Raw genomic sequence first — 21,349 nt, 5'->3', positions numbered from 1 at the left:
GAGCGCCTCTAGTCTTCTTTTACGAGCCTCTTGCCAGTAAACGTTCAATGGAAGCATCCTTCTGATTGCCACTCTACTATAAGGCTCCTCAGTCTAGCCGTCTGTTTTCTCTTTGAAGGCGCCTTGCGCCAAGAAAAATGTTCTGGAACGCGGCTCGCGTTTATCTGTATGAACAAGGCTCGCGCTAGTCTGTTGGAACGCGGCTCGCTGCTGGCTGTTGGAACGTGGCTCGCACTAGCTTGCTGGCTGGCTCTCAGCCTCTCGCTCAGTGTTCTCTTAGTTTTCAGAGAACGCGCCAGATCGTCCGAACTCCAAACATGTACATTCTTCGTCTTTTCGGATGTAAGATGAAGAAACGGAAGAAGAGACGCACTTTTTTAAGGATGCCTTTCCAATGGCTATCCCTGGCAGTCTGGGACGTTCTACAGATCCTGCCGAGGGAACGCCCGATCGGTGGGGATTCTCCATAACCTCCGTAAGGCTTTCGACTTTCCTTCTCCTCTGGGCTTGTGAGCTTGGAAGAGGTCTAGGCCTGAGAGCGAGACAGAGCCTATCGGACGCACCCTCTACTATTTTAGGACGCCTTTCCAATGGCGAACTTGGCAGTCTCGGACGTTCTACAGATCCTGCCGAGGGGACGCCTGTTCGGTGGGGATTCTCCATAACCTCCGTAAGGCTTTCAACTTTCCTTCTCCTCTGGGCTTGGGAGCTTGGAAGCGGTCTACACCTGGGAGCGAAACAGAGCCGATAAAAACGCACCCTCCACTGCACTGGGAACACTAAATTCACTTCTTACCTTATAAGAGCTCGCATTTTTTAGCTACATCCAATTATCTTCAAATTTATTAATTTGTAGATTCTGTAGAGTAAGAAGGAGATGAGGATGCAAAAACTACTATTACTGTTAATACTCTTAACTGCTCGTTAGCACGAGAGCTATTAAAGCTTCTAAAGGAAGCGTAAAAAGTTATATGCTTTCCTGACTTCCTAAAGTAGGAAGTTAGAGTTTTATATTTCCTCAATAAAGTTCTAACACTTATTACACGTATTAATGAATAAATATTAATATTTCCCTTTTTTGCAAACTAAATGAGTGTCTACCGAAAAGTTCGGTAGTTACACGTAAACAATTCTTCGAAATTTTCGAAGCCAAAGTTATTAAAACAAATTAATATGCGTATGCCGAACCAAAGACCCAGTACTTCCCTGCAAAAGATAGCCCAGAAGATCGATGGCGATGAAATCCAAAAATCAAGTCAGGAGGAACTGCAAACGTTGTTTACATTCCAAGCGACAGAGAAAATATGATAAAAAACGGGAATGGTTCCTAATCCTGCCACCCAGGGCAGGACGGTAGATCACCTGACCTACCTGCAGCGTGTGCCGCGAAATTTGAATTTCTGTCAGGGACGACAGAGTCTTAGCTATGTATATATCTGACAGGTAAGTTGATTGTATGAAAATTAATGGTTGGTAAGAATATAGGAGTGTGAAGATAACATACGTTCAAAGTATTTCTCTCTCCTCTCCCCCTTCTGACCAACCAATCTATTTTTAGAATTCTTCTTAACCCCTTTGAGAGTGTTGTCGTTATATAATTATTACGCTAACTTTTAAATGAAATTAAAGTTTCTGTAATTCCAATTAAAAGTTAAATTAATACATTACCGTTTTAAAAATAAATAAAAGGTTGGTGTAAAAATGTAGGTGTATGTGAAGATTACATATGTACAGAGAGAGAGAGAGAGAGAGAGAGAGAATTATGTAAATATCAGTGACCAACTAATCAGCAAAACACCACTTCCTGTTACATTACAGGCAGCCCGCATTTAACGGCGCAATCACTCAACGGCGAATCGGTTTTACGGCGGTCGTCAAAAATATTCATTAAAAAAATAAGGCATTTTAAAGGTATCTTTACAACACAAATTTCAGTTAACAACGCCGCTAGCGCCGTTGTCTAACGAGTTCATACATATGTAGAAATGCCGTTCAGACCATAAAGGTAATGCAAATTATATTAACAAATTTTATGGAGTTATTACGTAGGTGTTAGGGTAAAATATATGCCTCTGACGCTGTTCTATGCCGAAAATATCGAGTTACATAAGTGCAAATTTAGCTATGGATGTGTCGATTCATAAATGTTCATGCTTTTGTTTAAAATGTGTATGAAAATGTATTACGTGAAAGGCATTTTTATTTCTGTACAGAAATATGATACAAAGGCAGCTTTTGAAACTGCCCTTCACGTTATCAAATACGATGTTTTTTCATGTTCTTTCTTGTAAGCCGCCGCCTGCCGCTCTTCCAAAAATATCGATTTAAAAAAAGTGCAAATTAGCGATCGATGTGTCTATTTTATAAATGTTTATGCTTTTATGTTTAAATGTGTATGAAAATGTATTACGAATAGGGTATTTTTATTTCTGTGCAGAAATATGATAAAAAGGCATCTTTTGAAACTCCAAGTTATCGACTACAATGTTTTTTTTCAAGTTCGTTCTTGTATACCACCGTCTGCCGATCTTCCGAAAATATAGAGTTAAAAAGAGTGCAAATTTAGCGATCGATGTGTTAATTTTTCAAATGTTTATGCTTTTATGTTTAAAATGTGTATGAAAATATATTACGTAAAGGTATTTTCATTTTTGTACAGAAATAAGATACAAATTAAGGCAGCCTTTGTAACTATGCTCCACGTTGTCAGGGGATGGCTTTTCATTTTCGTTCTTGTCCGCCAGTTCCGAAAAATGCATTGTGTTATTTTATTAATTATGCATCTTTTCCATAAATCCTTTAAAAAGTTATACATTATTTCACTGTATCCAAGAATATTGTATGTATTCTCATATTATTGTATTTTAAAATACTACGGCAAACTTAAGCCCGTATTCCGCGGAGCGGCCAATGTTGTGGTTTGAAATCAGCTGATGAATACGAGTTTGTTTCACCATAACGCAATTCTGAGCGAATGCTCTTGCTTCTAGTTAGCATAAACTAATATCTATATACTTGACTTATATGAGACAAAGTTATTTTTCCTTATACAGCGTGTTTTTATTGAATATGTCTCGTTGTGAATGTGAACTACTATTTTTTTCATTAACAGATTACATTGGGGGCATGTTTATTGCGTAAAAAATTACGTGATTCTGTTTGCAATAATCCTTTATATCATCGTAATACGAACTTTACGTTATTTATCTTATATCGGCGTGAAACCAACAGTAAAATGAGCTCTTTCAAGCACAGTAGTTTTGATTAAAATGACTTTATCCCAATTTTATCTACAGTTGTGTGTGATGGCAGATGTTTACTGCAGTTTTATCCTTGTTGCCGATGTACGATAATAGTCATTAGCAGCTTGAACAGTTTTCTCAGCTTCAGTTATAACTAGGTTTAAATTTAACGGTATATTTCCCGATTGATCTTTAATCTATATTGATCTCTGATCTATAGCGAATAAAGTTATTACATTAAGATATCTCAGTTCTATTCTATACATAACGCCATTTATAACAAATACGGTAATGTTGCACTGTAGTACGATGATCGAAATACAAGCTAAACATATGTTATCCAGTTCGGTTGTACTTAGAAAAAAAAAGAGTTTCTCATTCGGTTGTTCATGGCTGTACACGTTCACGCAACGAGTATAACGTTAAAACCATACTTTCATCATTCTCTTTTGCTGTTATTGAACTTATGTAACTAGAAGATGGATAAAGTAAGGCCATTGTAATTTGATCTCTCATAAAATCGAACTATCGTAAGACTAATGATCGTAACCTGAACACTACAGCTGCCTGTACACTATATAAACTTTATTATATCTTTACGTATTCTAGACACTCACATGTACTGAACAGTAAATTTTATAGTACTATACCGCATAAATATAATTTTACTTATTGCGCCGTTGTGGGATTACGGCGCCTTTGACTGGTCTAGAGTTTCGAAAGAAGGTGTGCGGTGGCCGTAGGCTTTAAAATCGCTCAGCGTCAAAAATCGCTTGGTGCCGGTGGCCAGGAACGGAACCCCTGCCGCTAACCGAGGGCCGCCTGTACAGTGGTCCCCCCGTATTCGCAGGGGATGCATACCAGACCCCCTGTGAATAGTTAGAATCCGCGAATGTTGGGAACCTCTATAAAAATGCTAAAAGCAGCCTATTTTGTTAGTTAAAACTCAAGAAAAACCACTAAAAATTTTCATACTAGGTTTTTATAATAGTTTTATCACAAAAAGTGCCTTTTATGATGAAATTGATAAAAAAACCAGGAATTTGTGGATATTTCTCATAGAAAAATACCGCGAATGCGCGAATTTTCCACGAATAATGCGGGGAAACGTTCCCGAGAGAAATCCACGAATGTGTGAGTCCGCGAACACGGGGGTCCACTGTACAGCCATACCAGTTTCTTTTAATAATTATGTAGAACTGTTGACTCAGAGGCACCCCATCCTTGCCAACTGAAGCAAGACTATGATATGTTGGACAACTTCTATCTACATTACAGTTCTTAAGTAAAGTGACTTTGTAATGTCTTAGCCCTCTTTCACTCAAGGACACTGGTGTCTGCCACTAGTGGCAAACACTAGTTGCTTCCCATAGTTTCCAATGGAGCCTTTCATACATGGCCACTTCAATGTTCCAACCAGACAACTAGTGGCAGAAACTGGCAGTTGCCGCCACTGTGTAAAGCATCGTTTTAAATGAAAGCTTTCATATGTAGCCACTGGTATGTTCCACCATCGCTCACTGGTCAGCTTCTCAAAGAAAAAATAAAGCTCTCATGCTCAAGCTTCTCGTCTGGTGTAATGCATTCTCTCATGTTTGTGGTAGTCCCTGCAATGTCTCTCATGATATAGCTCAGAAGTTCTTGAAATGAGGGCTTGCTCATTCGAAAAGTTGAAAAATAACTTTTTGTCAGTACACAAATCATTGAAATGTGTATGATGCCCTCCTCTGTCCATTCTTGATGATAATATGGGATATACATGCACTTTCCTCTCTACAGAACGCCTCTTTGATTTCTTTTTTGCCAGCAAGACAAGAAGCTCTCTGTTGGGCAAAATTCTTCCAACTGACAAGGAGAGGTATGTTGATTAGCCACTAGTTTTTGCACTCGCTGTCACTCCAGTGGTCCAAGTTTGATTCCTGGCTCGGCTAACAAGGAATCAGAGGAATTTATTTCTGGTGATAGAAATTCCTTTCTCGATATAGTGTGGTTCGGATCCCACAATAAGCTGTAGGTCCACTTGCTAGGTGACCAATTGGTTCCTAGCCACATAAAGATATCTAATCCTTCGGGTCAGCCCTAGGAGAGCTGGTAATCAGCTCAGTGGTCTGGTAAAACTAAGATATACTTAACTTTAACTAGTTGCTGGGCACCAACTTGAATGAGACAACCAATGGTAAACACCAGTGTCCTAGTGTGAAAGAGGGCTTAATGGTGCTCTGGCATAATGACAATCAGATGATTTGGAGTAAAGAAGCCAACCTCTTTAGTTGGTTCAAAATTCCCAACATCCCACAACAGTAAGATTCTTTCTCTCACTGCACTTCCCTCCTAATGGAACAAAGACAAAAGTTTTGCTGGTCTCAGAATAATCTGGCCATCATCCAAACATGACAAATTATAAATCAATTTGTATTTTTCATAACTAACAAACCTGCAGCTTTAGCATATGGAAAAGTTCTCTAGTGCAGCTGAAGTCTGGTTAAAAAAGTTGGTGGCATCAGTAGATGAACAAGATAGCAGTAGTTAGGAAGAGGAGCTTACCTCCTTCAACTCATCTCTGGAGGATTGTGTCAGTTTTCTCTAGCCCAGGTAAAATATGAGGGGTTGGCTTGAGGTGGGCAGTATATGTTAAGAATGCAGGTTTGTTAGTTATGAAAAACATGAATTGATTTAAAATGTCATTTGTTCGTACACAGAACAGACCTTTGGTCTTAACATTAGCAGTGTCCTAATGATTTTGTCTAGCTTTCTTATGAACTTTTCCACACTGCTGCTGTTTACAACTTCTGGTGGCAGTTTATTCATATGTCACATATCTTGTACGTGAAGAAGTTCCCACAAGGAATTGTGCTGTATCTCTTTAGCTCATTTCCATCCATTATTTCTTGTCTGGTTTTCCTTTAATGTAAATAGGTTAGTGTCTACTTTTGTTATGCCTTCTATTAGTTGTCCTCACAATTGTCGTGTTTCTAAGCCAACCATGTTCAGGCTCTCTAGTTGTCTTTGGTAACCTATTTGCCTGATGGGTGGAATTAACTTTGTGGCTAAAATCCTTGGTAATAATGACTCTAAGGTCCTCTTTAGAGTTCTACACTATTTATGTTGTTCCCAAGTACAGTATGTAGTTGACATGAGAGTAGTTTGTCCTATTTCTAACACTTTGCGCTTATCCAAGTTAAAAGGCATTTGCCATCTTTCTGACCCCTCTCCTATTTTCTTTAGATCATTTTTTAAACTTTCCACTGTATCTGGGTCTGCTGCATTTATGCATTTACACCTAGTTTGGTGTCATCTGCAAATCTGGCTATCCTGCTAGTTATGGGGGCTGGCCGGTAAGCCTATGCATGGTGGTATAGGGCAAAGTTATGAAAAATTCATGGAGCTTCATATGGGAATGGAGAATGTGTATACAAAATATTTCATCAAAATTCCTTACTTTCGTAGTTATAGGGTAATTAGTACAAGTAACTCAATAAGCCAAAAACATTGATCCGTACGAGGAAATGCAGTACTTGTTCTGTTATAGTAACGTGAGTCACAAGACGGGAAGTTATGAGCTTACGCCCTTCAGTGCGAGCAGAAACATGAGACGGAATACACGTTCCAGTTTCACCTCTTACATTCGCTTGCTTTTACGTCTTTTTTTCTTTGTTTCAGCAAGAATTTCATCGTGCCAAATAGGAAAAGGCAAGCAAAACATCTTGCTAACATACAGAAGAAAATTTGCTCTAATAAGCATTCAGAAGAACATAATATCAGCAATATTAGCAAGTTAATGAAGGAGAGTGTTGTGTAAGAAGTGGTTTCTATCAATGTGACCCACAATTTGATCTGCAACTATGGACTCAAATATCTTACAAATGACCGATGTTAGACGGATTGGTCTATAATTTCCCAGCTCTCCTCTTGAACTTTTTTTGTAAACTGGGGGCACCTTACCTAGTTTCCATCCTTTAGGTGCCTTTCGTTGTTCTGCACTTTTTCTGTGAAGTTTACATAGGTGAGGAACTATCTCCTCTTTTAACTCTAATTTCTCTCGGATGAATCCCATCTAGGCCAGGAGATTTGAACTTAAGTTTGTAATCAATTCATTAAAAAGGAACTGGGCCTGCTGAATCCAAAAATCAAGATTGCCAAGCAGTATTTTGAATATTATATATTATGGTTGGAGGAAAAAAAAAAACTACTATAAATTCCAAAAGTCAACAATGGCTCATTAAATTGTGAAATTTAATATGAAGGTACCCTTGATGGCTGTCAACAACAATAATATTTTTTTTTTAAACCAAATTGTTAATCATTCAGGTCAAAAGATAATTAATATATATTTCATCTTCGTATTTATATTCAGATTTTTTACCAGCTGGTAAATATGCTCATCTCTTAACACGTTTTTTTTTATTTGCAGGTAGTGTGCAGATGCAGTTGTGAAACATCACAAGAATCATCCATCTCACTAACATATACATACTACCAGTAGCTATCCTGCCGAGACATAACACAGATTACAGTGGTCCCCCCGTATTCGCGGGGGATGGGTACCAGACCCCCCCGGGAAGAGTTAGAACCCCTATAAAAACACTGAAAACAGCCTATTTTGTTAGTTAAAACTCAAGAAAAACCCACTAAAAATTTTTATGCTTTTTTTTAATAGTGTTATCACAAAAAGTGCATTTTATAATGAAATTGATAAAAACCAAGAATTTGTGGATATTTCTCATAGAAAATACTGCGAATATGCGAATTTTCCGCGAATAATGCGGGGAAACGTTTCTGATAGAAACCCACGAATGTGTGAGTCAGCGAATCTGGAAAACGGGAATATGGGGGTCCACTGTATAACAGTTTGATTTTATGGTGAAGGGAAAGTGGAGGGAGTTTATAATCTTTAAAAAAAAGACCTGTGAAAGACTTGTTGTTAATGTGCATCATGTCAGGCCCAGAAGAAGGAAGCACTTGTGATTGTTGGACCAAAGGGAGTTCAAAGACTTCAAGAGTCACAAATTGAAGGACCAGAGGAACAAAGATGTTGTAGATAGGATTTTTAATCTTATTGCATCAGTCACCTACATGGCATATATCTAGAAGCATCAGGATCAAAAGCCAAACAAAGAGATGGTTATCCTAGTAGCTCTGGTGCTTCAAAATTACGGAGTTCATCGGAATGACTGAATTGGGACCTGTGTTTATTCTGCCAAGTTTCTTCCAAAGAAAGCCTCCATTCTACTTTATGTATTTCAATCATGAGCCAAAAGGTAATGGAAGCTGCAAAATTTTATCAAAAGCTAAGTGTTGCAGTGTCTGACAGTAATGACCTAATGGCTACTGAGGGGAAATACCATTTGAAGTGCTACAAACAGTTCAAGAGAAACACAATGAAGAATCATAACACTGCTGAGTCATCTGACTTAGCTATTACATGGTTAAAGAATGAACTAAAGCTATCTGCTGCTCAGGGTCATTTCTTGAAGTCAATGAAATTTGGTTTAGATATTGTCAGCTATGTTCAGATGCTAATGAAAGTGTGAGCCTCCTATTTGAGTTGAAGAGCACCTTTTACCAATAAGCTGAAAAAAATTGTTGGAGAAATTCATGATTTCATGTGTAGCAAAAAGATGAAGAAAATGAGAAACAAACTGTTGTGGTTCCTATAAAGCTCTCCAACATACCCATTGCTGTGGCCCCTAATTCATCAGATGAGACTATTGTGGATAGTCCTATTCTAGTGAACCAGCTTGACAATGACAATTTTCTTATATAGGTCAGTGGTGGAAAACTATGGACACCTAAGTATGTAGGTCTTTGATGTTCTTTACATAAGGCAACTAGGTCCAAACAGCTACAAGAATGTCCTGCAACTAGATACAGCCATGGCAAGGGAAACTGAAATCACTAGATCACGACACTGGGGACATTTTTCCTGCAAGTTTTGTGCCTTACCGATTTCTGTACTTCACAGCAGATAATATTAACATTCTGGATTCTAGCCTGATGGCTTAAACACATTCCATTCCACACAGGTCGCTACTTGGCAGTGTGGCCCACAAGCAGATACATCAATACTAGCAAACCTAAAACCATCCAAAAGAAGAAACACTTGATGTGCAGAGATCCTTAACACCCTAACTGAACCACAGCAGTCTGCAACTGTAACAGAACCAGTTTTCAACCGGTCTGTACAAGCTACCTAGTTCATGAAACCTCCAGTACCCAATCAGTTAGTTCCTCTGAATAATGCCAAGGAAATTAACATTCACAATAAGCTAGAGTGCTACATATTAAAAACAAAGCTGGAACCAGTTTCACAAAGAACATGGCACTCATGATCCATAGTAAACCACAGTTGGGTATATACCTCTCATCTAGCACCAGCTCATGAAACAGACACCCTAAATACTGTGGTTCAAAGGTGCAAGTTTATTGCAGATGTGCTAAGCCAGAAACATGTTGTACTGACAGTAGATCAAACCCTTTATTGTAAGCTGATGGGTATCAACAATCATAGCTCTGATGTGACTTTTAAATACCTTCTACTGAGAGCAAAACTAGGTGAGGGATGCTAGAAAGTATGCATTGCCTTGGGGACTGTTTCTCACCCACTCGATACCCTAGCTCATCCTTTTGTGAACTCTGGATGGTGTCCCCTTTCACATAATCATTTGCTTTTGTCAGATAATGATTGTGTGAAAGGGGACAACACCATCCAAAGTTTACCAAAGGATGAACTGGGGTATCAAGTGGGTGAGAACCAGTCCCCAAGGCAATGTATACTTTCTCAGCATCCCTCCCTTAGTTTTGCTCTCAGTAGAAGGTAATTAAGTCTTATGATGATTTGGGATGTAATCTAAATATGATTTGGGATTTGTATGATCAAATATCTAAAATGATCCTGTTCTCAGTTGTTCAAAAACAGGGTCAAGTTGTTTAGTGACAACATGAATTATAAAAACTTTTTCAAAATTTCACATGAAAGTTCCAGCCCATCAATAAACTATAGAAGCAAATCCCCAAAGCCTTCTAAAAATCATGATGATAATAGCAAACACTTTTTCAACTCAATATTTCATTTCATAAGAATATTTATGCATGCACCATGAAAGATTTGATGCAAGCACAGAAATAATAGTACATATTTAAAATATATTCAGCAAAGCTTAAACAATATCACTATGTCTAACTTCTGTGGCAAAAGGCATTATTTTTGTTCAAGAAAAGGTATAAATGTGCTGGCTAAAACAACACAAATGATCACAAGACTAACAATATATCACAAATTTTAAACTGAAAATGCAGATGTACAACCAAGTTTTAGCATTACAGATATCTACTTCAAGTTGGAAAAAGTTCAAATAACTTAAGATAAAAAAAAACCTGCTTAAATATGATAGTATATTACCCCTGCTGTTGTTGCTGCTGCTGTTGCTGTGAAGGTGGCTGATTATTTAAAAGCTGTAGATTGGATTTAGGCGACAGGAGCGTAAGAAGCACATTTATGACATGAGAAAGGGACGATTCATTTCGTTCTTCGTGAAGTAATAAATCCAATAACTTATTTATAGTTTCTTCACTGAATAAACAAATTACATTCTTTAATTAGAAAGCAATACCTTACATTAAAGCTTTGGCTTTACACCCTAAAAAATAATTTTATAAATTATGAATGAACATACAATTATGAATATAAATAACATTGAAATCACAGTCAAAACGAAACATTTACAAAAGCCTTTAATTTTTTGTAAAAGTCAAGACAAAGCAAATTGGTCAAGGAAAGTATGAGTAATTTGATTTCACAAAATCTTATATACAAGATAATAATAAATTCAATATAAATATTAGCATTCTAAACAAATCAAATTCACTGAAACCCATGAGCATACATGACTGGAGACAAGCTAAAACATTGTAACATGACTCACTTTCTGCAGCACTTCCAGTCAAAAAATAACTTGTAAGCCACAGACTAATATATACGAGTGAGTAATATAGTTCTTCACTTACCAATGACAACATAAAGTGGCAGTAACAGCTATCAACAGAACTAAAAATGACAAAAACTCTCACATTTCACCTTGCTACGGCAAATAAAAAGCTCATTATTAATTCAGGTGAGGTCTTCTCAATACGTATAAACTCCAAAAATGATCTGATATTGTCCAGCTAATTTCCACTTCAATTTCTGTACATTTGAAAGAATTGTGAAAATTAGCAAAATTATCAAAACCATATGAAAAAAAAAAAGATTCACTACAATGCCAAGAAATATTCATAAAACACATTGCTACTACAATGTACGTAAATTCTAACTAATATAAAAAGCTTCCATGAGACCTATTTTTTTTCAAAGGCCGCAATATTTAAAACCTCTTCAAGTACAACTGTATGAGATAAAAAATACTTTCTACCTTTTGAAAAAGAACATGAGCAGATTTTTAAAAAATCTACAATATCACAATTTTTAAAAGTAAATTGTATTTTTCCTAACTATACGAACCTGAAGTCCTTTACATAAGGAATTACAATCAGCGCCAGCTTGTTCGATGGTTGGGGGTCCCGCCCGACTGGATGTAAACATTCCACTTAGCTTTAGGCCCAGGAACAGAGTGAGGGGTGGTATGAGGTGGACCTATATGTAAAGGACCTCAGGTTTGTATAGTTAGGAAAAATACAATTCACTTATTGGTGGAAGGAATCTGAGTCTTGTGAACGGACTGGTGTTCGCCCAACCTGGGTTCCTTCCCTGGTCGTAAGAGCAAAGGGGAGGACCTAGGGACCTAGCCTCTGTCCAACTGATCGGAGTGAGAACTGCAGGATCAGCTGCCAGACCTCTGGACCTATTCATAAGAGGGAGGCAAGCACACCTCTTATGAATAGCAATCAAGAACTTAAGTCATGAGTAAGAAGCCAAATATAAAGCATTGGGTTTGTCTCTTACTGCTGTCCGCTTCCCCCCTTGCTAGGGAAGGGACGCATAAACGCTTCTATCCCTAACTGAAGAGATAGAATGGAGCTCAGTTACATAGCTTACCTGCACCGTCGTCCTGCCCAGCATGTGACAACCGCTACCCTCTGCCCGCAGGAAGAGGGAAGAAAAGAGAAGGAAGAGGAGCCAGTCACACTCTCATTCATTCTCCATTCATGTGATATCACGAGACAGAGATGCAACCTTGTCCTGTTAAAGGAGCTTGGTAAGCTACACAACTTGTTGAGCAGCCACCATGGGTCCCAAGGAAAAAGTGTCCAAGGACCTATGGGCAATATCCCGAAGGTAGAAGGAGGTAAACGTGGTCTGGTTGGACCCCACCCCTGCCTTGAGCACCTGTGCAACTAACAAGTTCTTTCGGAATGCAATGGTTGGACCAATACCTCTAACTTCGTGGGCTCTCGAACGAAAGGTACTGGCATCGGCACTCCTCTCGGAGTCGTACGCTTTCCTGATCGCCTCATGAAGCCAGAGAGAAACAGTGTTCTTGGACACTTATTTCTTGGTCATCCGGTGCTAACAAATAGGCGTCGACAGTCAGGCCTGAGGTGTTGAGTTTTCTTCAGATAGCGCCGTAGCATTCTAACAGGACAAAGTAGCATCTTTTCCGTATCTTTACCAGTAAAGTCCTCAAGGGAGGGGATCATGAAGGACTCGAACCCGGCGTCAGGGACCGAAGGTTTCTGAGTCTTCACTACGAAATCCGGGATGAAATTGAGTGTAGCTGATCCCCATCCCCTCAGGTGTTTGACATCGAAGGAAAGACCATGAAATTCTCCAACTCTCTTTGCCGATGCCAGGGCTAGCAGAAAGATGGTCTTGAGGGTCAGATCCCTGTCTGATGACTCCTGGAGAGGCTTGTAGGGTCTACGAGTCAAACTCCTTAGGACAAGAGTCAAGTCACGTCCCACCCTGGGGGCCTGAGTTCCCTGGGTGGGCAAGACCTCTCAAAGCTTCTCATCAGGAGAGATATTTCCATGGAGGAGGAAATATCAACTCCTCGCAGCTTAAGGACTAGGGCCAGGGCGGCTCTGTATCCTTTGACTGCTGAGACAGAGGAGCTTCTCTTGGCGAAGGAAGATCAGGAAATCCGCTACCTGCTGAAGAGTGGCTCTGAGCGGAGAGAAACCCCGTCTACGACACCAACCACAGAAGACAGACCACTTTCCCTAGTATACTGCTGCAGAGGACTGTCAAACATATCCTGACCAAATGGGCCCAAGCCGACACCAGAGTGAACACTCGCGTTAACACCTGTGGGGCGGTTGAGAGACAAAAACAAAGTGCCCTGAATTGGTAACCGTCCTGTCGAGGATAAAGCGAAGGTACTTACTGGAGGACTGATGGATGGGTATTTGAAAATACACATCCTTCAGGTCCACCGAAAGTAGGAAATTGTTCTCCCTGATAGAATCAAGCACCGAGCGTGCCGTTTCCATCGTGATTGTGAACCGAGTCTGGTGAACGAAATGGTTCAAGGGAGAGAGATCTATCACCAATCTCCAGCCCCCCGTAGACTTCTCCACCAGGAAAAGTCAGCTGTAGAACTGGGGTTCTACAGCACGATTTCCACAGATCCTTTGTTCAGCATGGTCTGCACTTCTTGAGTAGTGCTACGTCCCCGGCAAAACTGGGGACGTACATTTGAAGGTGGACAGGGTGTGAGGTGAGGGCTGGCCTCGACTCGAAGGGAAGTAGATATCCCTCCTGAAGGGCATCCATTACCCAAGTCTCAGCTCCATAGCACTGCCAACCGCCACCCCCCCCCCCCCCCTCCAGCAGCAGGTGAGAGGGAACGGCGTCCCTAGCGTTTCCCTCTCTTCCCCTTCCGTTTAGCCCCTTTCCCGCGAGAGGAGGAGGCTTGAGAGGAGGGGTGACACTCACCTCTTGAAGTGAAAGATGAAGGCTAGGTCTTTCCTTGCGCTACCCTCGACAGTGCTGACGTCTTGGGAGCGGAGGAAGCGCTAGCTAAGCTCCGAGGATTAGCCACAGTTGAATCAGACTGCCCAGAAGTCTTCGCAACTGTCTGGTGTACTAAGCGATCATTGTCCTCAGCTCTACGCTTTTCCACTGCAGCATCCACCATCTCTCTGGAGAAGAGAGAGGAGGAACCCAGCAACGGTCCATTCCGCAGACCCAACGTTACCTCGTGACCGGCCAGCCTGGTTACGCGAATCAGGACTGCGTCCTTTCTCCTCAAAATCAGGTTCGCCCACAGGTTGGCCGTCTAGCGGGCGAGGTAGGAGATGGCCCTGCCTCCAGACTGGTAGAGTCTCCGGAACGCCGAGTCTTCCCCAGGAACTAAAGCTCCCGAGGAGGCTGCGACTCTGGATACTGTGAGGGACCACAGATCCAGCCAGGAGACAACCTGGAAAGCTGCCATGGCAGTGGATTCCAGGGCCAATGCCTCTTGCTGCGAGAACCAGAGGTTTTCTGACAGCAGGTGTTGAAGAGGCACTCCTGGAGTTAGGTGAGCTGACTCTGGATCAACCTGCTTGGTCGGCAATGGGTCTGTCGAAGGTAGAAACGCTGCTGACAAGGCAGGGGAGGGGGAAGCAGCTGGTCCAACCTGGTGGCCATGAGTGAGGTCTCTTGTCCGGAGACAAGGGCATTCACTTGGTACAGCACTCCGTCAGCCAAGGAAGACTGGGGTAGCCCCATGTCACTCTTGGGTTCCTTCTTAGGACCCCAGAACGACTCTAACCTTGATGGATGGTCAGAGGGAGCAACCACCGATCCTTCCCCAAGGTCGTGGTGCTGATGGATCAGCAAAATGACCTCTGCAAAGGACCTCTATATCTCGGGGGTGATCATGTCCCGAGGCGATGGACTGTCAGATCCTCTCGAGACACTCTTCCTTCAGGAGGAAGAACCTCGCCAGACCCCTCGTGGTCTCCTCTAACCACTTGAGCATATGATCTGTCTGGTCCCAAGTCTGAACCAGGCTCATAGGCTCTCGTGGCCAGACCGTAAGGAGCCTCCTCACGGTCACTCCTATTCGCCTCGCTCCTCCCAGTGTAGCCCGAGGAGGTTGAAGGGACAGGTGAGGAAGACCTGATGCTCCCACCCTGCCTACCAGTAGAACCGGTAGGCTGGGAGGACAGCAGGTGATCACCAATCTGCAGTGGTGATCGAGCTGCAGGTCTGGAATGGTGATCACCCTGCGGAGAAGTGCTGGACCGAGGACGGTAGCGTCGGTCTCGTGCGTCACGGGAGCTGCTACCAGCCGTGCGGACCGTCCGATCACACTGATGGGATTGACTGTTAGGTGACTGGAAGCGTTCACTAACGTGGTGAGAGCAAGCACCGTCCTCACAACGTGCCATGGTCCCAGAAGCAGCCAAAGCTGTTCCTGGTGACTTAGGGGAGCTTTCCCAGCCTCGACACGTGAACGGTCTGGTGGGACCGTCACGTCAAACCTGGGTACCGGACGATCGCTGCACGAGCGATCGCCTGTCTGGCGAGTCACCTGAGTGACTTTTACCATCCTTCCACTTCAGCCATCTGGACCTTGGCTGCAGGGTCACCAGCAGGTGACCTCTGGAGTCAGGAGCAGAGGTACCAATGGTGGCTGGTACAGACGGCCAACGAAGAATTGGCGTAGTTTCTTAATTCATTGTTCGTTATGGAAATATTGCCATATGCAGGTGCCAGATTATTTACTTAACAATAAATAACATTTCCTTTCAAAGGTGCTATACTTGAAATAAATTACTACATTAGAACTGGGTAGACTTATTCAACGTATCAAAAATAATTATTTTGCAAAGTAAGGAAAATATATACCGATGGGCCCACGATTTCTAATTTTATTCTCAACTCTAACTTCGTGACAGCATACCTAAGCATTTTGAAGTTGGCTTTACTGCCGCTCGAGTCTTTACTCAACGTATCGTACTGCAGTGGGGTGTTGTCATTTCGTCTACTACAGCCGATAAATAATACATCAAGGCGTTAACATTCTTTGAAAGCGATGTTTAGTTAAACTAATTTTGTCCTTTGATCAATAAAATAATTTGCATGACACATTTAGTGGGAATAAATTAGACTTCTGATTTTCCGACATGATTAGCCTAGGTCTATATTTTCAGCAGTATACTCTCATCGATACTAGTAATATTTAATTGTAAATGGACAATTTAAATAGTTATAAAAAAAAAATATATATATATATATATATATATATATATCTCTATATATATATTTTATATTATAATATATATAATTATATTATATATATATATTCTATATATCATAATATCTATATATCTATATATCTATCTATCTATATATATATATATATATATATATATATATATATATATATATATATATATATATTTATCTGCTTTATTTGACTATTCCCGTTATTCTTGTTTTATTAGCCATGTTCGCCTTTCTTCTTATCCTTTTCATAATTGCTTAACAAAATTAACTCAGACCTAGCTTCAAAGTGAAAAAGCAATCATAAAAAAATCAAACGAATATAATTCAGTCTTATTTTTTATCGAATTCTTTGCATATCATCATGTTTCATTTTGACACCTTGGAAAGCTGTGGGAGTCAAAACTGACGAATACATTATGAAAGGCTTACTTTCATTAAAGCTTTCTTAGATTGATCTTTCTCTAGCTATTAATTTCTTCTAAATAGAAATTAATTCAAATTAGTTTCACATGTTTACCTACTAGACCTACTACCATAAGCATATTATAAGTAGATGAAAGGATAAGAAATATGAAATGTGACGTTCTGGTTTAAGTCTATTTCATATGTTTTTTTTTTTTTTCTTTTTTTTTTCTTTTTTTTAAAGAAAAACCTACTGCTTTAATCAAGGGTTGCTCTTTGACAGTTACAGGGTGTAACAGGAGTGTATGCACATATTTTGTGGAATGAAAGATAAAGTTTCTTTGAACAGAAAATATTTTATAAACATGCATTTTAAGGCCTCCATTGTCGGTGCGGGGAATTTTAAAATAACCGTTATCATTAGTGATGTTTTCACGAGATGGAGTTCTTAGTAAGAATTCGGATCTAGTCGCCGGAGATGTAGATGAGAGCGGAGGTGGCGTATAGGAGTGATGGAAGGATTAGGCCGATGTTAATAAAGGATCCCCCAATAAAATGTATTCTTTAGGTTTTGAAGAAAAAAAAATGCATGGATCATTGAAACCGTTTCCATCCCTATCCGTGGTATTCACTGGCCACCGATAAAAAACTAAACAAAAAAAGTAAGCCTAACTGAATCTCTCATCCATCAAAGATAAGTTTGCTTATTCATTAGACTTATTCACTAGACAACTGTCAAAGACTTCAAGTGTAGATTTAAAAATGTCTTCCTCTCCATCTAAAGTATTCATCAGACACCAGTCATAAGCGTAGAGCTAGTTATGATTCCTGGTTCAGCAATATCGTGACGAGGCACTAGGATTCAAAGTTCACAAATGAATGTTGCTCAGCAACATTTACACTACTGTATTGTCTTGCTCTCATGTGGTGCTTCGAGGTGTTCCACCTCTGGGCCCATGTTCTAAATTTTATCGTTCTTTAAACAATTTTATTCCTCTATGTATGATCCTCTCTGGTTTATTAAGCTTTCTTGATATCTCTCCAACAGGAACTTGCACCGAATGCAGTGCAATAATTCTCTCGCTCATCGAGGGATGTTTCTTTGACCGATAAATGGCACATTGACATTAGATTCCCGTGCACATAACATCAAAGCAATAGAGTGAGGTCGCCTGGTTCACACTGTTAAGATATGTTTTTTTTTTTTTTTTTTTTTTTATTTGATAGCATTTTGTGAGGTTCCAATGTTTTCTGTAAAATTTAACAAATGGAATAGTTCAACTACCTTCAACTTAATATTGAAATGATATTGTTATAATACAATAAAGTTTCATACATACTTACCTGGCAGATATATACATAGCTAAGACTCCGTCGTCCCCGACAGAAATTCAAATTTCGCAGCACACGCTGCAGGTAGGTCAGGTGATCTACCGTCCTGCCCTGGGTGGCAGGATTAGGAACCATTTCCGTTTTCTATTCATATTTTTTCTCTTCCACCTGTCTCCTGCGGGGAGGCTGGGTGGGCCATTAATCGTATATATCTGCCAGGTAAGTATGTATGAAACTTTATTGTATTATAACAATATCATTTTCATACAATCAACTTACCTGTCAGATATATACATAGCTGATTGACACCCTTTGGTGGAGGGTAAGAGACAGCTAACATGGAATAGACAGGTAAACAACATATGTTGTAGGTATAAATAAACCTTGGTTCCTATCTGATAGGTGGTAGACTTCGTGGCTGTTGCCCGGTAGTCTGCATCACCTCAAGACTTTAGCGAGATATGTGATCTATGGCTAAGAGTTCTTGTGGGTCTGCCGATGGGGTATGAACCGCTTACTCGGCAGAGCCTGAAAGGACTTTGTCAATGGGTACTGGACCACTTCTATGACAATACACCTTATGAAGGAGCGCAACACCGATCCCGATCACCTGATCCTAACACGAGGGTTCGCGCTCAAATTGAAAAGAGTTAAATAACTATAACTCAAAGTTAAGGATCAGTGTCGGCTCCTTATCCCAGTAAAAGGAATGCAGGTGACACTTCTCTTTTCGCATACAATGAAATGTCTTATTATTTTATCATGCACAGATTCGGATATATAAAAATTTTTAATAAATATAAAAATATAAAATAAATGCAGAATACTCACTCGTAATCCTGACTCTTCGTTCTATTCTTGTTTTCTCCCTCCTCCATTGAAGAGTCTTGCATTTTTTTCCACTCGACATGACGAGGTACAGGTGGAGGAGGGAGACGCGCGCCCTTACTGCTGATGGACCCGGCGGCCTCATGCGCCCTCCGCTGTCGGTTTAGGGGGCGCGCTCCAATACATGACCTTAGTGGTACTTTCGGTCACACTCCCCTATCCTGCAAAGAGCAACTTTGCAGAGACAACAGAAGAACCGGGTGTCTCTCCTTCTGCCATTCATATGGCACACCCGGCACCTTTTCTGCCTTCGCCCTTGTAAGGCCTCCAGTATGTGATCCCCTGGCTGCAGCCGACACGCAGGGTCCACTACCTGACGAGAAGCGGTGATGGCGGGGCCGGCAGCAAGAGGGGCGTCGTCAGCAGGGGCGGCAGCAGCAGGGGCGTCGTCAGCAGGTGCGGCGGCAGCAGGGGCGTTGTCAGCAGGGGCGGCGGCAGCAGGGGAGGTGGCAAGTCGAGCGAAGTTGGCCCTCCTATCTGCCCTTTCCTCTAGGGGCAGATCTGCAGCTCAGGGCAGGGGGTCAGTTATGGAAGGCCACTCATCGGGATCGAAGTTTGATGGGGCAATTCCCAGCTATACCTCTAGTAACTGTATGTGGGTCAACCTCGGAAGATTGTCACCGCGGTACCCACAGTACAGTATGTAGGCATTTTGGAGGGCTAACTGAAGGATGTATTTGAGGAGCTTCTGTGTCCACCTTCTGGTTCTCCTGGCGAAGGGATAATACTGGATGAGCTGATCAAAGGGATCAACTCCTCCCATGTGCCTGTTGTAGTGCCCAATGACGGTAGGCCGCTCGATACGAAACTCCTCAAACACAACTCAGCCCTGTCGACGTGTCTTCTTCCGCAGTACGATCTCTTCTTGGATGGGTTCATGACTCGTCGTAATCATAGGGACGAGTCGGACACCCTTCCAACAGATGACGAAGACAGCGCCCTTCCGCTGCCACTCTGTCTCTCCTCTTGCCAGGTGTTGCGGATGACTAGCGAACCTCTTGAGGACATTCGGGGCCCCCCGCACCAACCAAAGGGTACCACTGACGTGAACACCTGCTTCATACAGTTCCTGGGCCAGGGATACCGAGTTATAATAATTATCCATAAACAGGTGATATCCCTGGTTACGGAAACGTCCCACAAGATTGAATACAGTGTCACGCAGCGTGGAGAAGACCCCGGAATACACTGAAAAGTCCACAACGTATCCAGTGTTGGCCTCGGTAATAAGAAAGAATTTCACACCATATTTCTTTGGCTTCTTGGGGTTATACACTTTTATACTAAGACGTCCTTTGTAAGGCATCATCCCCTCATCCAAAGACAGGTTCTTTCCAGGAATCACGAGATTACTACACCGCTCACGGATATAATCCAACACTGGGCGCACTAAAATGAGGCGATCACTGTTATTCCGGGTTATGGCAATTCGGTTGAGGGCGTTGAAGTACCTGTCCAACGCCAGGAAATTATCACGGGACATAACGCCAGGCACATTAGGCATACATAAAAAATAATTTCTCCTCCAATATTGCCTGACGTCGGCAGCAGGTGTCATACCAAAATAAATGTGGAGCCCCATGCCATGTCAATGAGGTTGCAACCCCGCCAGTAATACGACAAGGTCGTCCTCAGCTCATACCGGCAGTACTGAGCGTAGTCCACCGTCTCGTGTACCAGGTATTCCAGCAATTCCCGTGTCAGGAAAAGCTGGATGAACCCCAAAACAGTCAGGGGTACTGGTACGGTGATCCCAGGGGTTGCCGTGAAGGGGTGCATGTTAGGAGGGGTGGGGTCCTCCGTCCACCCCTCGTCACTCTCCGACGACCGACCTTCACCTTGGCTGGCGCGACGAGCCGACCTTCTACGTGCCCGTGCACGCGCACGCACACGGGTGCGGGCACGATATTGCACTCTACCCTCCCCCGTTGGCCCATCACCCTCACTTAGGCCTTCACTTTCTGTATCGTCCTCTGCGATAAAACTTGACCCCGTATCCCCATCCTCCCCCTCCTCAGATTCCCCCTCGTAAGCACTGAACCCACTGAATTAGAGCTCACTTTCAGGATGTGAGCCTCGAATGGACATTGGGGGCATATATTCATCCTCACTTTCATCGGGACTGATGTCCTCATCACTCGATGACCATCCGCCATCAAAATGAGGACTTGCGACATGTGCCCGATCAAGCTCCGACAGATATTCATCTATGTCCCTTGGTTGGAGGCCTCCCAAATGCTTACGAATGCCCCTAAGGACGCCCACATGCTTCCTAGGGGTAACCAAAGGCATACGCTGTGTTCCTACAACACTTTCAGCCACACGTGGCCGC

General features: G+C 41.7%; 1 protein-coding gene across 10 annotated transcripts in view; it reads right to left on the bottom strand.

Moving 5' to 3' along the window:
- The window catches only part of LOC135219538 (serine/threonine-protein phosphatase 6 regulatory subunit 3-like), a 449,492-nt gene that overhangs the window by 192,595 nt on the left and 235,548 nt on the right, over positions 1-21,349 (bottom strand). For all 10 annotated transcript variants that reach the window (XM_064256386.1, XM_064256382.1, XM_064256381.1 and 7 more), the window contains exon 8: positions 10,642-10,812. In XM_064256386.1, the coding sequence (XP_064112456.1) occupies positions 10,642-10,812 (171 nt within the window). The remainder of the gene's footprint in view (positions 1-10,641; positions 10,813-21,349) is intronic.

The sequence above is a fragment of the Macrobrachium nipponense genome, chromosome 1 (assembly GCF_015104395.2).
Source record: "Macrobrachium nipponense isolate FS-2020 chromosome 1, ASM1510439v2, whole genome shotgun sequence".
In the NCBI taxonomy this organism is placed as follows: domain Eukaryota; kingdom Metazoa; phylum Arthropoda; class Malacostraca; order Decapoda; family Palaemonidae; genus Macrobrachium; species Macrobrachium nipponense.
The sequence above is the reverse complement of the archived record's forward strand: the minus strand, read 5'-3'. Positions and strand labels throughout refer to the sequence as shown.